At 37.5% G+C, this 16,126-nt stretch overlaps 1 protein-coding gene across 5 annotated transcripts in view; it reads left to right on the forward strand.

The window, feature by feature from the left end:
• PCCA (propionyl-CoA carboxylase subunit alpha) overlaps positions 1-16,126 on the forward strand; it is a 373,607-nt gene that overhangs the window by 278,750 nt on the left and 78,731 nt on the right. For all 5 annotated transcript variants that reach the window (XM_068526624.1, XM_068526626.1, XM_068526625.1 and 2 more), the window contains one exon: positions 7,267-7,365. In XM_068526624.1, the coding sequence (XP_068382725.1) occupies positions 7,267-7,365 (99 nt within the window). The remainder of the gene's footprint in view (positions 1-7,266; positions 7,366-16,126) is intronic.

Here is a 16,126-nt window from a genome sequence, read left to right on the forward strand (position 1 = left end):
TGAAATCAGTAAATCTACAACCAGAGAAACTGAAAAGAGTATTGCTCTGTTAACCAAAATGAAGTTTTAAAACAACAGCTACTATTTATTGTGTGCTGTTAGTGAAAGATCTAAAGTAGGTATTGATTGTATGCTATAATGAAAGAGGAATTAGGCACTTACACTTCTCCTTACTTAAAAAATTTTTATAAAATACATATACATATACAGTTTTATATATATATAAAATTCAAAAAGTGTGAGTGGGTTTGCAGTGAAAAGCAAGGTTCCCTTCCATCCCTGTCCCTCAGCCACTCTGCTCCTCTTATACATTTGTCCAGCGATATTCTATGCATTTAAAACACACACTTAAAGGGTTTTTCCTTAATAAATGATAGCATATTTTATATAGTATTCTGTATTTTCTTGGGGATGGTTTCATATCAGTATGTATAGAGATGCCTCATTTTTAAAGAAGGGACACTAGGTTCTTATATGCTACAGGTTACGTTTATATGATACACGTTAAGGACAGCTTGGCTGGGTATAAAAAGAGAATGTTGGGGGGCAACATTTTCTTTTTTTCGTACTTATACCACATTGCTCTGTGGTCTTCTGTATCAGTGTTGCTCTTGAGAAGTTAGGCTGACCTGAGTTTTTTCCTTGCTTGTGCATGATTTCTTATTTTTGCCTAAATAGCCACATAATTCTTTCTTTATTCTTAAAGTTCCATAATCATCATGATCTATAAATTCAAGGTTTTATTTATTTTGCAAAGCTTTACCCTAAATTAATCTACATTTACTCTTCTTTCTTTCTTTCCTTTTTTTTTGGGCCGTGCCACACAGCTTGTGGGATCTTAGTTCTCCCAACCAGGGATTGAACCCAGACCCTCAGCAGTGAAAGCACTGAGTCCTAACCTCTGGACTGCCAGGGAATTACCTGTTCTTTCTTTATAGCATTTTCGAAGGAGAATTTGTATATACTTTGGATCCCATTTCTCCCTCCTCCATATCTATTGTCTTCTCTATAAATTGCTTTTATATTGCTGGTCTTTTCCACTTTGTTTTATATGATTTCTGTATGTCCTTTTCTTTCTTTTTAGTCACATTTATTCTATTTTTAGTGCTTCTTAATGTGGCTTTTATCTCTATAATGTTATTTTTCTCTTCATTTTTTTCTGAGTTCTGCCAGCTTGATTTTCATTTCCTTCTGTTGTTGTTCAGTCCCTTCTTTGAACCTTTGTTTTTCTTCTTTGAGCTCATTTTTTTTAAAAGAAGGGTCACGTTTCCTATGGTTGTCTTTGAGACTTTGGAGAATTATTTATCTGAACTCTTCCTGTGTTTCTTTGAGGCGTTCTGGTGTTACATGCTCTTTATTTACCTTTTTCTTTTTACAAATTTTTTTTTTGAGAATTGTATGCAAAGATTCAGTATTGATTGTTTTCTGATTATTATTTATGTTGCAGTAAGGTAAGTGGTTGGTTATAAGCATGAGCAGCCTACAGCTTTTCCTTGTCAGGCTTGTTACCCTAATACCTTCTCACCGTATCTGTTATTTCCTTTGCCCTAGATTTCATTTCCCATTAGTTTTGGCATTGAAAAGATAGGGTGGTTCTTTATGTCAGGTTCTCAGTGTCGTAATAGTGAAATGCCACTTACACTCTGCATCTGCTGCTTCAGTCCCCTTGGCTGAAGAGTTAGGTGTAAACAATATGTATGGCATAGTAACAAGAATTCTTCAGTGGTCTGCCCCCATCTTTTTATGGTATTAAACTGTGGTTTAAAGAGACATTCCCTACCTCTCCTACGGCTTATACTTACATCTAGCTTCCACTCATCTAATGATAGCATCAGTAGAATCATTGCATCTACTGTTCAGAACTATGGGAGTTTTGTCTTGTTTGTTTTTGTTGTTTAGAAATCTGTTTATTGCTTGAGGCCTGACAAGGCATGTGATGGCTTTCAGCATGTTCTCTTTCCTCATTTAAAATTTGCAGATATGTTTCATAGCTTAGGATTTGGAGCTATCCCTTCAGTTATATAGTGAAGTTGCAAATTTAGACTCATTACTTACCAGGTGTATAAGGAAATGTAGTTTTTTTTTTTTTTTTTTTTTAAATCACATATGATCTTTAGTAGGGGGCGAGGGGCAAGAAAAACTTGCTAATAAGCAGGATCTTGGTCTCTTTTGGTTTAACTAGTTTCTTTCAGGTACTATAGTACTTCAGGTTTCTTCCCCTCCCTCCCCCCTTCCACTAAGGTGTGGATTCTGGGTGAATGTGAGAGGGGCCTTTGGGGATGCGGTCACATTGGTCTCATAACCATGGAGGTGGGACAGAGAACTCAGACCCACAGTGTCCTTGCAAGGCTTTGCTGCAAGGACCTGGACCGGTGACTGTTGAGCCTATTTGTCATCAAAGAGGCTACTGCTACCCATAGTCCTGGTTACTATTTGCCTTCAGTCATGGAGTCCCCAGTTCCATGTGGTCTTTATCCTGACCCAGACTCTCTCTAGTCATCTCAGTAGGACAGGTAGAAACTTTTAGATTCCTACTACTGTGATGTACTGGGGTCATCTTTCCAGCCTGTTTCTCCATCAGTGCTATACTGTTATTCCCACTATGTTCCAGAAGTAGACCTCTAGCCCAGATATTTTTAGGGTACTTGATACCAGTCAGAATACCATCTCTCTCTACTGCCACCCCATACCTGTTCCCAAGGATCCATGAAAAAGAGGAAATGGGGCTACTGTGATCTCTCCATCTTCTGTCTTTCCTTCATGTAATTTAATTTTCATGTTTCTGTCTGGAAGGAACTTGCGTTCTGTCCTTCTTGCCAAGGTAACATTCACATCCACTCATCCAGTAGCAGAGGATACAGGGAGAGAAATCGATTTATCAGGAAAGGAAGATAAATCAAAGGTAGTTCAAAAATATTGTTTTCAGTTTTTGAAGAGGTATGTTTTTTCCTTTTGTTTTCATTTTTTAAAAGTCAGATTTATTGAGGTATAATCTGTATAAAATTTACTCTTTTTAATTGTGTGGTTTGGTTGAGTTTTGACAAAATATATAGTTGTGTAATCACCACCAATATCAAGATTTAGGACATTTCCATCACCCCAAAAATTTCCCTCATGCCCCTTCCTAGTTAGTCACCCTCCTACCCTTGGCTCCTACCAACCACTGGTCTGATTTCTGCCATATAATGTCATATACATGGGATCACACAGTGTGTATTCTTTTGTGTCAGCCTTCTTTCACTTAGCATAATGTTTTTGAAATGCTTATTGCTAGTTACAAATCATTGTGTGGATATACCATATTTGTTTATCCATTATTCAGTTCATTTGGACTTTTGGGTTTTTTCCAGTTTGAGGCTGATGTAAACATTCTGCTATATATATTCTGCTATCATAAACAAGCTTCTATGAGCTTTCATGTATAGGTCTTTGTGTGTACATATCCTTTCAATTCTCTGGGGTTTTCTAAAGTGGGTCTACTATTTTGCATTCCTACCAGCAATGTATGAAAGTTTCAATTGCTCCACATGTTTACCAGCTCCTAGTATTACCACTCTGTTTAATTTTAGCCACTCTAGTGGATGTGGAACACTGTTTCATTATAACTTTAATTTGCCTTTGCCTAATGCCCATTTCATTATTTTGAGCATCTTTTCATGTGCTTGTCATCCGTCTCTCTTCTTTGATGAAGTGTCTATTCAAATCTTTCGTCCATTAAAAAAAAAAATGAGTTGGTTTTTTTTTTTTAAATTTTTTTAAAATTTATTATTTATTTATTATTTTTATTTTTGGCTGTGTTGGGTCTTCATTTCTGTGTGAGGGCTTTCTCCAGTTGCGGCGAGTGGGGGCCACTCTTCCATCGCGGTGCGCGGGCCTCTCACTATCGCGGCCTCTCTTGTTGCGGAGCACAGGCTCCAGACGCTCAGGCTCAGTAGTTGTGGCTCACGGGCCCAGTTGCTCCGCGGCATGTGGGATCTTCCCAGACCAGGGCTCGAACCCGTGTCCCCTGCATTGGCAGGCAGATTCTCAACCACTGTGCTACCAGGGAAGTCCCATGAGTTGGTTTTGTTATTGTGTTATAAGTTCTTTATATATTTTGGATACAAGTCCATTATTTTGCATATATTTTTTCACAACCTGTGGCTTGACTTTCCTTTTCTTAAAAGTGTCTTTCAAACAGAAGTTTGTAATTTTGATGAAGTTAAATTCATCTATTTTTTTTTCATAAGATTTGCATTTTTTGTATCCTAAGAAATCTTTGCTTGGCCCTAAGTCATAAAAATTTTCTCTCATGTTTTCCAAAAGTTTTATAGTTTTAGGCTTTGCATTTAGTTTTAATTGTTTTGAATTGATTTTTCTTTTTAATGGTATGGGGTAAGGACCAGGGTTTATTTTTTTACATATGAATGTTCAATTGTTGTTGATAAACTATACTTTATTTAATGTCTTGGCACCTTTTTTGAAAATCAACTAGGCATTTATATGTGGGTCTCTGAACTCTCAAGTTTGTTCTATTAATGAATATGTCTGTTCTTACACCAGTGTCTTGATTACTATAGCTTTATAGGGAGTCTTAAAATCAAGTGGCATGAGTTCTCCAAATTTGCTTATTTTTCAAAATTGTCTTCACTATCCTATATCCTTTGCTTTTCTGTATGTATTTTAGAATCAGCTTATCAATTCTACTGAAAAAAAAAAAGTCTACTGTGATTTCGATTGGAATTACATTGAATATATGGATCAATTTGGGAGAGAAATTATATCTTAATAGCACTAAAACTCTTCTAATTCGTGAACATGATATATGTCTCCATTTTTTAGGTCTTCTTTAATTTCTCATAAAGTAATGCTTCTGGTTTTTGAAAAAGTAAAGTCCACCCCCCCATGTTTTCATTTGTTACTTATTTCTTAACAGCTTTATTGAGATATAATTCACATACCGTGTAATTTGCCCATTTGAGTATAATTCAGTAGAGTGTAGTTTATTCACAGAGTTGTGCGACCATCACCACAGTCAATTTTAGAACAGTTTCATCATGTCCAACAAGAAAGCCTATTACCCATAGCCATCACCCCTCAACCTCCCCCGCCCCAGTCCATTCCCCTCCCCACTCCTGCTTAACACAGCTGCTGGTTTGCTTTCTGTCTCTTCCAGATTTTTCTATTCTGGATTTCCTATAAGTGGAACTATATAATCTGTGGTCCTCTGTGACTGTCTTCTTGCAGTTACCATGTTTTCAAGGTTCATCTATGTTGTAGCATGTGTTAGTATTTCATCCTTTTTAAATTGCCAAATAATATTCCACCGTATGGATATATCACACTTTGTTTTGACATTCATAAAAATGGTTTATTTCAGGGTGTAACAACTTGGTTCTTCCTCTAACGTGATTTGAGTAGATTAGATTCTTTCCTCAGTTCCCCTTCATGTGCCCCAAAGATAGCAATTACGGTTTCATTGTCAGCCCTGTTGATTGGAAATTAATATCAAATTACAAATTTTAAATGGTTATCATTCAAAATCTTTCTTTACAACCTCTAACTTTTTTAACAAATAAAACTTTTATAATTTATTATTGAGCTTTTTAAAACTTTTAAATTTAGAAGCATTTTAAAGCAATATTTCAGTTTTAGAAGATCTTTTTAGCATTTAATATTTGTAAAACTCTACCTGCTAAGAGCTTCTTTTGGAAATCTTTCATTGCATAAGGAGATACTTAATTTGGGGGGGAAGGGCTAAATAGGATCATTTAAAATGTATCAGTGCTGCTTTAATCAAAACTATAGCCGTTTCTGCTTCTCAGATCTTTATCATGTAGTATTTTAATAGTAAGTAATCTATGAGATAGTATGATTATCTGACCTTATTTTTAAAACTAGTTTAAAGGTAAGACAGTAAAATTACTAGAGACAGGGGAAGAGAGAAAATATTTAGGACCTACCATGACAAGCATATTGGTAGAGACTTTCATATGTTAACTTATTTAATCTTTAGAGCACCCCCCTCTCAGATAGCTAGTTTTACTGTGTTATGGTTTGGAAACTGAAGCTCAGAGAAGTTAAATACTCCAACTTAGTAAACAACTTTCACTTGATAAAGCAGCAATGTCAAGTGAGACCCAAGTCAGTGTGATTCCAAAGCCATTGTTTTTTCTTCCCTGTAACCGGACTGTACTGTGGGTACAGAGAGGCCACTAAACCCAGAAACGCAAGTCAGTGTGTGATATATGTCCTGATAGATACTTCAGTACATAGCCAATAACATATCTTTGGGGAAGTATATATACATAAATACCTATCCAGACATATACATCTAAATATATAGGTACACACGTATTCTTCTAAACAGTGTTAAGTCTGTGTGTCTTTGATTTTAGTGAGTGAGTATCTCTTAAGAGAATTGATAGTGAAAGAATTGTTAGGGATCATGTATCTTGGCTGTGCTACAGGTTTATTTTGAAACTTCAGCAAACTTAAATCTCTCTTTGTTAGGTTGTTTACTGTAGACTTAAAGTAGTGTTTTTTCCGCTTACCTCTCATATTGAAGAGTTAGCAAATGAGTGAATGAAAAGGAAGAAGTAAGGAATGGTACTTTTAAGTTAGCTTTGAGGGTTTTTTTCTTTCAATTTTATTTATTTGGATAATAAAATTTTTCTGTTAAGAATATCTGTTTTAAAAGATTATGGGCTTTTGGGGGTAACTTCATGAATGCTGACTGGATGAAGTCAGTCATTTATGATGGACAAAAATAGGACAGAAGTTTGCAAAGTTCAAATAGACTTGATATTCAACAACGCCAAAGACTTTTGCCTAATTAAAGCTTCTGTTTAATTAAGATAACAATGCATAGTCCTTCATTAAAATTAACACAGAAAAAGTTCTTTGTCGGTCCTTGGAGAGGATATTATGTGCAAGCCCTGTTGTGTGGGTCGCAAAATGTCACTGGCATTTATATGCATTACTCGTCTAATTGCAGTAAATGTAGCACGCCGGATAGGGTTAGACTTAGAAGGCTGCTTGTTACTTACTGGAAATCACTTGAAACCTCAGTACCCAGAGGCAGCTGTGCCCAGGTCCTCACCTCTCCCCAGAGATGGCTGAGAAGACTCTCGTTGGACCCTGTCTTTCATGGCGAGAGCAGTAAACATGACAGGTTGTTTGGGGAGCCATCTGTTTAAAATGGCTGCTGCTTTGTATGCAGCAGTGAACTTGAGATCAGTTTTCTGTCTTTCTTCATGGTAACAGTCTTATTTGGTGTCACAACAGGTGGAAGTTGATGAGTCGAAACTAAATGTGACCGGCACGTGGAACCTGGCTTCACCCTTATTGTCTGTCAACGTTGATGGCACTCAGAGGATGATACAGGTAAATGTTCTGGTGAGGTACTTAGAGGGCTCCATCAAGTCCAAACTCCTTACCAATACCTGTGTGGTTAATACTTGCAGATAGAGTACGGAAAACCTACATTTTATCCACCTCATACATTTTATAGTTGAAAACATTTTTTCTTATTTTAGAGGATCTTGAGTTAAGTCCTATTCTGAGGAATCAATGTGTTCCTTTTTCAGGCAGTCTGGGAAGGTTATGTATTATACTTTGTTATAAAGCATCCTGCGTGCTTTTCTAAAAATATCGGAAGTTTAGTTGCCGTTGTGGGTTTTTAGTTGTAAAATATGACTTACTTTGTTACCTTTCTTTCCTCTGTAATTGAAATTGTGTGGTATTAAATCAGCAGAAGCAGAGCTGTTCGGGTTGACTTGCCATAGCACATCGATGCCTTTTAAAATCAATTAATTAGTTATTTTATTTATTTATTTTTTAGCTGTGTTGGATCTTCGTTGCTGTGTGCGGGCTTTCTCTAGTTGCGGCGCGCGGGCTTCTCATTGTGGTGGCCTCTCTTGTTCTGGAGCACAGGCTCTAGGCGTGCGGGCTTCAGTAGTTGTGGCACACGGGCTCAGCAGTTGTGGCTTGCGGGCTCTAGAGCACAGGCTCAGTAGTTGTGGCGCGCGGGCTTAAAGTTGCTCCGCGGCATGTGGGATCTTCCCAGACCAGGGCTCGAACCCATGTCCCCTGCATTGGCAGGCAGATTCTTAACCACTGTGCCACCAGGGAAGTCCCTCAATGCCTTTTAAAAATTAAGTAATCTTAATTTGTTAACCTTTCTTTTCCCCCCAATATAAAATCTGTTGTATTGAGGAGGTGCCTTGAAATCCAGAGTTGATTGAATGTTCTTTGTAAGCAGTGTCCTTCATTTGAAACTAGAAAATCATGAAAAGAGGTTCTGCCAAAATTCCTTTACCTCACCACATAGTTGAGGTCCAGGAAAAGCAAAACAAAACAGCACAGAACATGTGGCTCTCACATGCAGATAAAAATCCTAAACTCTCCATAGCATTAAATGCTCATTCTTTTTTTTCTATGAAAATCTTTTCACATTCCCTTAAGTTGATTTTACACAGGAAACTGATTTTTTTTTTTTTGAAACTGATTTTTTAAGCCTAGAGAAATCAAGAAAATCACATTTAAAGATTACTGTACACCAGGTTCATATATACTTCTATTAGAAACCGTGGGGCAGAGGATTCCAGAATCTCAATAAATATTAATTACTAAACTAATTTTCAGGGTTCAATTTAGTATATTACCTTTATGGTCACAAGAAGCATTGAACTCTCAGTAATGAACCCTTTATTTTGACTTTGGTTTTGTGACTTGCTCCAGTATATTTTCTCTCTCTCATATTTTCTTTCATGTTCAAAGTATGAGGTTAAACACTTGGAGACCCTTGGAAAAATTTCACTGCATAATTTCATATCACTGAGATCCAGTTATTATGTCTTCAGAAAACATGGTTTTGTTACACTTGTTTATGTTAATAGAATGTACTCTGCACTGGATGTACTGTGGCTGACATTCATGTGTTTTGGTCTGGGGGACATAGTAGGACCTCTTGGTAGTGAGGAGAGAGAGATACAAAGTTCTACTTTCCAAATCTTTGTATCATGTTATTTTCAGTGTTCTTAATGACTGTGCAGATGAGTGTCTTAATAGCACTTTTACATCTAGAGTTTCTAGGTAAATTAACACTGGGTATGTATTTGGAATAATCCCCAGAAATACTTTCACTAGCATAGGGATAATGCTCAGTAAATCCCTTTTCATTCTTATAAGTGCTTTGCTTAAAAAAGAAGTATTATTGTGAAACAAACGGCACTCAGGGCAGACCCCGGGACTCTTTGGGGGAGGTCATTGCTTCCAGTTAAGTGCTGCGTCGTCAGAAAAAAGTAAACTCAGAGTTGAATGGTATACTGGGGAAAAAAGAAAAAGAAAAAGTCACTTACTTAATAAAAGATGAGGAAAAATTTTCCTCATCAGAACAGATGAGTTTTACTTACTTTCTGTAGGCATTAGCACTCAGTGTTGACTCTCTTTATCTCCAAAATATAATGTGGTCCCTGTGAAATTAATAATAATTATAATAATAATAAATAGTGCTTAATGTGTATCAGGTACAATTCTAAGCATAGTACGTATGTTAACTCATTTCATCTTCACAACAACTATATGAAGCAGGTGCTATTATTTATACTTTTGTAAATGAGGTAGCTGAGGCTCAGAGATAGTAGGTGACTTGCTCAGGGTCACGTAGCTAATGGGGGATAGAGCCAAGATTGAAATCCAAGCAGCCTTGCTGTAGGATCTGTCAGCCACTGCACTATGCTAAGGCAAGCTAAGTAATTTCCCTGTGATTACAAAACCAGGGAGAAGCTGAGCAGAAATTTGAACCCTGGCACTGTGACCCCAGGGTGTGTGCTTCTAGCCACTATGCTGTACAGTACTTTTCAATTTTCCCATAGAGTTCTTCGGATACTAACTTACCTCTCATTTGTGCTGTAAACCAGTGCTGCTCAGACTTTATTTAGTGCGCTTCAGAATCAACTAGAAGATTTGTTAAAACTCAGATTGTTGGACCCACCTGCGGAGTTTACTCTGAGTTAGTAGGTCTGGGCTAGGCATGCATTTCTAAGTTCCTAGGTAGTGCTGATGCTGTAGGGGCCACAGTCTGAGAACCACTGCTTTAACCTTTTGTGATCAGAAGATAAGCTGGGAGTGATGAGCAAAGTGACTTAAGTAGGAGCCAAGTCGTTTGAAGACTTGTCAGTTACATAGTATAGATTCTGCTTTATTCTTAGGCCAGCGGGACCCATGGAAGAGTTATAACTAAGGAAGTGATGGTGTGAACAGAATTGGAGTTTAGAAAGAGCTTTTTTTGGTTCCATTGTGGAGAATGGATCGAAGAAGAGTGAGATTGGAGGCAAAGAGAGGAATTAGGAGGTATCAGAAAAATGGGAAATCATTTTGCCTGGAAAATATTAGCAATAGTCAGGATGAAGAGCACTGTATGAGGAAGGGGTCTGAAAGAACCACAGGACAGAAAGAACTGGTGGCCTCACAGTGATCTTTGTTGATTTCTCTTGCACCTGCCCTGAAGCATGGATAGATCTTCAGTGTTTATTCCTAACTCCTTTTGTCTCTATGCTGACTTCCTGGGCTGCATTGCCCAAGAGTTTCAGCTCATTACCTCCAAGCAAATAGCTATGAAAATGTGTTTGTTTGTATTTCTCTTGCCCTTGTTTATGGTAAATTCAGAGAAGAACTATGGGATGGATATTACCACAGGTGTTTTTCAAAACGATTTTACAGTAATAACTGCTGTTCTTTTTTCCTTGGATTTTTGTATATACATTTAAACTTTTTATTATTGAAACAGTTGATATGCACAAAGTAACATGCATTAGTCTTATAAGAGGTAAAGAATAACTTAATGAGTCTGTTCACCCACCATCCAGATTAAACAAGGAAACCTTACCAATGCTATTGACTTTCCTGTGCATCCGCTGAGTAAATCCTCCTTCCTCCCGCCCCTGGAGGTAACCACCATCCCGATTTTTAAACTTAGCACTTCCTTTTTCTTATGGAGATTTACATATAGAGTAAAACTGTAAACAGTGTATTATTTAGTTACTCGTGTTCTTGAACTTGATATAAATGGCACCATACTCTCTATGCTTCTCTAAGTTGCTTTTTCCTCCAGTGCTATGTTTGTGAGTTTGGTCTATGTTAATGAATGTAGTTTAGTTTATTTCCATGCTACATGTTATTAAATCATGTTAATATAACACAATTTGTTTATTCTTTTTCCCCTAGGTAGACATTTGTTTTATTAATTTTGTTATCACAAACAATGCTTCTGTGAACATTTTTCTACTACGTGTTTCCTCTTGAAATAAGTGTTTCTTCAAGGAATATGCCAGTAGAATGGCTGGGTTTAGGTAATATGCACCCTTAACCCTAAACGGTGTTGCCGAATGGTTTTACCTATGAGGTTGTACCAATTTACATGCTACCAGTAGTGATGAAGACGGTGACATTAGCAGTATGAACAACGAGCTGACTTCATTGTATGCTTGCTATGCCGGGAACTGACTCTTCTAAGCACTTCTTTGCATTAATTTATTTAATCCTCACAGCAAGTCAATAAAGTATGTGCTAGTATTATTTCTCATTTTGTAGTTGGAGAAACTGAGGCTTACAGAGGCTAAATTGCTTGCCCAAGGCATTCTGCTAGTAAATGGAAGAGCCAGAATTTGAAGCCAGGAATCTGTGCCCTTAACAGTTTTTCTTCATGTCCTATGAACCTTAGTATCCAAATGACTTAAGTTTTTCCTGACTGGTGGGTTTAAATAATCTCTCTCAGTGGTTTTAATGTATACTATATTTCCTGGATTAGTAATGACAAGGAGCATTTTAAAAATATATTTATTGACAGTCCTGTTTTCTCTTCTGCAAAATACCTGTTCATGGCTTTTGCCCAATTTTTTATTGGATTGTTTGTCTTTTTCTTACTGGTTCATAAATGTTCTTCATATTGTGTGTCCTGAGCCTTTGTCAGTTATATGTGTTACAAACAACTTCTCCCAGTTTGTAGCTTGTATTTTTCCCTTTTTAAGTTATACAGGTGAAGTTTTAAATCTGAGATTCCATATGAGAATTTTCAGTCTTTTCCTTTATGGTTTGTGTATTTTGTATTTGTTTAAACAATCCTCTTCTGCTCTCAAGCTCATAAAGATACTTGGCTCTATTTTCTTTTAAACTTTTATGTTGTGCTTTTTCACATGTAAACCCTTAATCCTTCTGGGATTGAATATTGCGTATGGTGTGAGTTAAGAAAGATCCAGGTTTAGTTTTTAAAATATGGATAACCAGTTGTGCCACTAACTTACAACCCTGCTCTTCTTTCCCTTACTAGTTTGCCACCTTCTCACCTTTCCAACCCCAAAATTCTTTAAAAGGCTTATTGTTTCTGTGAAATGTTTCTCAATTAATTGTAAACAAAAAGGTGACTTTTTCCTTAATATGAAGTTCTGGTCACTATATTTGCTTTCATGAGCTGTCTGTTGATTACTTTCATTTGTCATTTATCTCTGGGGAATCCCTAGCCACTTAAAGAGGGGTGTGTGTGTGTGTGTGTGTGTGTGTGTGTGTGTGTGTGTGTGTGTGTGTGTTTTGCAGGCCCAGGGTCTCAGATGATATTTGAGATACACCTTAGAAAAGCATGTTCATGAAATGGGAGGTAGATTGGGAATCATTCAAATAGGGAAATAATGTGAGCTAAGCGTGGAAAGCAGATTGGAGGAGCCAAGTTATGAATGGGAGGTTAAGGAGTCTATGCTTTTCAATCACCAATGGAGATGTCATTGAAACTTTTTTGTAGAGGAAAGTAATGTCCATCAAAATGCTGTTGAGCCAAGAAAAAAAAAATGCTGTTGTGGGAGGTTAGGGTGTCTTTATAATAAAAGAGAGGTTAAGGAGTTGAAGGGGGAAGTGGGAAAGGAGTTCATTTAGAAGATATTTCCTATTACTTCACTCATGAGGTAATGGACCCTAAACTGGGGTGCTGGCAGTGTACAGAAGTGAGGGGGTTGGGTTTGGGAGAAGTTGCTGATTAAACTTGACACAGTTTGTTGAATTCTCTATGCGTTCAGTGGGGTACCATAGCGACCTCAAAATTCTGTCTCCAACGAACACTGGTCCTCTGCTTTGACCATTTAAACATTTTTTTCTAATAGGTTTTTATGGCCTTCCCTGTCATTGTTAGGTGGTTATCCTCTTAAAAGCAAGGTTTTGAAAGTGAACCCTGCATTCTGTGCTTTTACATACCAAGCCACCCGTCATCTACCAATTTCTAAAAGCAGGAAAAAAGGATAGAAATTCAGAGTTCTATGCCAATCTGGGATTAAATCTGCTGCACTTTAATTAGATTTTTCTTCCTTCAACACTATTTTGAAACCTTAACAGGATTTTTTTAATTGTGGTAAAATATACATAAATTTAAAAATCTGAAATTTACCATTTTAACCAATTTTAGGTGTATAGTTCAGTGACATTAAGTACATTCACACTGTTGTGCAACCATCACCCCTGTCCATCTCTAGAACTTTTTTCTCATCCCAAACTGAAACTCTGTTCCCATTAAACACTAACTCCCTAGTCCCCCCTCCCCGCAGTGCTTGGCAACTGTCCCTATGAATTTGACTACCCTAGGTACCTCATGTAAGTGGATTCATGTAGTATTTATACATTTGCGACTGGCTTATTTCACTTAGCGTAATATCTTTAAGGTTTATCTGTGTTGTGGCATGTGTCAAAATTTCTTTCCTTTTATTTATCCATTCATCTGTTGATGGACATTTGGGTTGTTCTTACCTTTCGACTGTTGTGAATCATGTTGCTATGAACGTGGGTGTGCAAATACCTCTTCTAGTCCCTGCTTTTAGTTCTTTGGGGTGTATACACACGAGTGGAATTGCTGGGTCATATAGTAATTCTAGTTTAATTTTTTGAAGAACCTCCATTTTGTTTTTAACAGCAGCTGCACCACTTTACATTCCTACCAGCAACACACAAGGATTCTAATTTCTCCACATTTTCACCAACACTTGATATTTTCTGGTTACTGCTCTTGTTTTTGTAATAGCTAACCTAATGGATATGAAGTGGTATCTCATTGTGGAACAGGATATTTTTGGATACTTATTGAGAAAGCATTCAGGGTACTTCCCAATACTTGCCATTTCTTTATCAGTTTTACTGTGTAAAACTGATAAATGGAGCTTTTTTAGTGCCAGTAGTAGCAACTTTCTTACAACTGTTCTTTCAAACTCATTCTCTCAACTTATTCTTTTTTTTGCCGGGTGGGTGGGGGGAGTATAATTGCCTTACAATTCTTTCCTCCCCTGCATAAACGCATGTACAATTCTCACAGTTTGTAAACTTGCTACCAGGTAGTAAGCAAGTCATAGTCTATTTGGCAGAGAGTGTGTTTAAAAGTCTAGCTCATTGTAATGTCAAGACTGGTAAAACCTCTCCTGGTAAAAACTGGTAAAATTTCTCAGACTGAGGAATGTTTATAGGGAAGACGAGAGTGTTGCTTTCTTCTTTCTTGCTTTATATCCTCTTCCACTTCCCACCTGCTATCTGGGGTCTCTCCAGGGTTGCAGTGTGGTGTAAGAATGAGTGGCACACTGCTGGAGGAGCTGGGTTGACCAGGGCAGATATAATCTGGTATGCATTCTTTTGGGGAATGACAGATGTCCAAAGCTGGCTGGTGTCTTCTAGGACATTTTTGTGGGTTTGGGAGAATTCCTCACCTGTAGAACCCTTAATGCCTGCTCTGTCTTTTCCTGATTCCTATTTCTCTTGATAGGCAGGGTCTCCCATAATGACCCAGCCTGGGTCTCTTTTCCATGATCCACATCCGGGCCACAAGAAATAGTTATAAATCCTTGCCTCACCAAAATCTTCTCTCTCTGTCACCAAAAGCATTGCTTATCTTCCCTAGGTGTCCCTCACAATCCAGGAGATATAGAAAATCAAATCATTCTCATGAATTCCTTTCACTTGGTGTAAAGTGTTCAACCTTGATTTCTTAGCTTAAGAATTCCACCTCCTCTAATTAGTTTTTAACGTCTTTCATATTCTCTTGTTGGTTTCATAGTTTCTTAGCATGTCCTAGTAGGTGGCTTGGTCTAGCATCTTACTTAAGGATATGTGGGTATTTAGTTCCTATTTAGTTTTATTGCTGAATCTCTGTGACTACATGGAAAGTAGCACTTAAAACCTTTATCTGATTAGAGGATGAAATTACTTGGGAAGGAAGCATTACCTTTGTTTTAGTAATTAGCTTCCTATTTATCCAATCAGATTACATTTGTCTGTTCACTTTCCCGGTTTTCATTGGTAAGCCTCACGAGCTTAATATTATCCATTAATTTCTTTAAAAATAAATTGTATTTTGGCATGTACATTATTTGGATAATGCATTTATAAATTACTAAATTCTTTTAATTGATCTAAATTACCTGTTTCAGTTTTTATTTGACCTTGAATTTCCACTGTCTTGCTGAGTTCCTGGCCCATGCAGAAGCTCAATAACTGGATGAATGGCTGAGTGGGTGGATGAATGGATAGTCATCTTGCATTTTTGTAATCTCAGAAATAAATCTGCCTTATCTATACCTTCATTTTAAGATTTAGATTTTGTTTCTCCTAAGCCGTCGTCAAATTAAGCTATGTTCATCAGATAGCCTTCCTAGCCGTTTCATCAATTCTCTTTAATTCCTGATTTTCCAACATTCGCAAAATCCATGCTCTATTAGGTAACATGGCTGGTTGATCTCTACAGTTACAGAATCACTGCAGCTCCTTTGAGAGCAAAGAGAGACAAGAGGGCTCCCAAGGACCTGCCCACGGAAGTCTCTTGCTTATGTAGCACGACTCTTTCCAGTCAAGCACATGGCTTTCCTGTTTGCCTTCATTTGCTGTGGGAGCACCTGAGCTGCTGAAGGCTAACAGTACCACGTATTGATAGGTATTGGTAGGTATTGAAAAGGGTCCACCTCAGGCTGTTCCTCATTTCCGCCTTCGCAAGGTGTGTGCACACCTTGTTTGCACTCTCTTTCCCCCAGTGGCACTGATTATTCACGGCTCAGTTGAGTCTACTTCACACCATCTCTTACTCTAGTATATGTGCGAGCTGCTTTACGTCTTTTTCTCTTCAAGAAAA

Source organism: Eschrichtius robustus, chromosome 18 (assembly GCF_028021215.1).
Source record: "Eschrichtius robustus isolate mEscRob2 chromosome 18, mEscRob2.pri, whole genome shotgun sequence".
In the NCBI taxonomy this organism is placed as follows: domain Eukaryota; kingdom Metazoa; phylum Chordata; class Mammalia; order Artiodactyla; family Eschrichtiidae; genus Eschrichtius; species Eschrichtius robustus.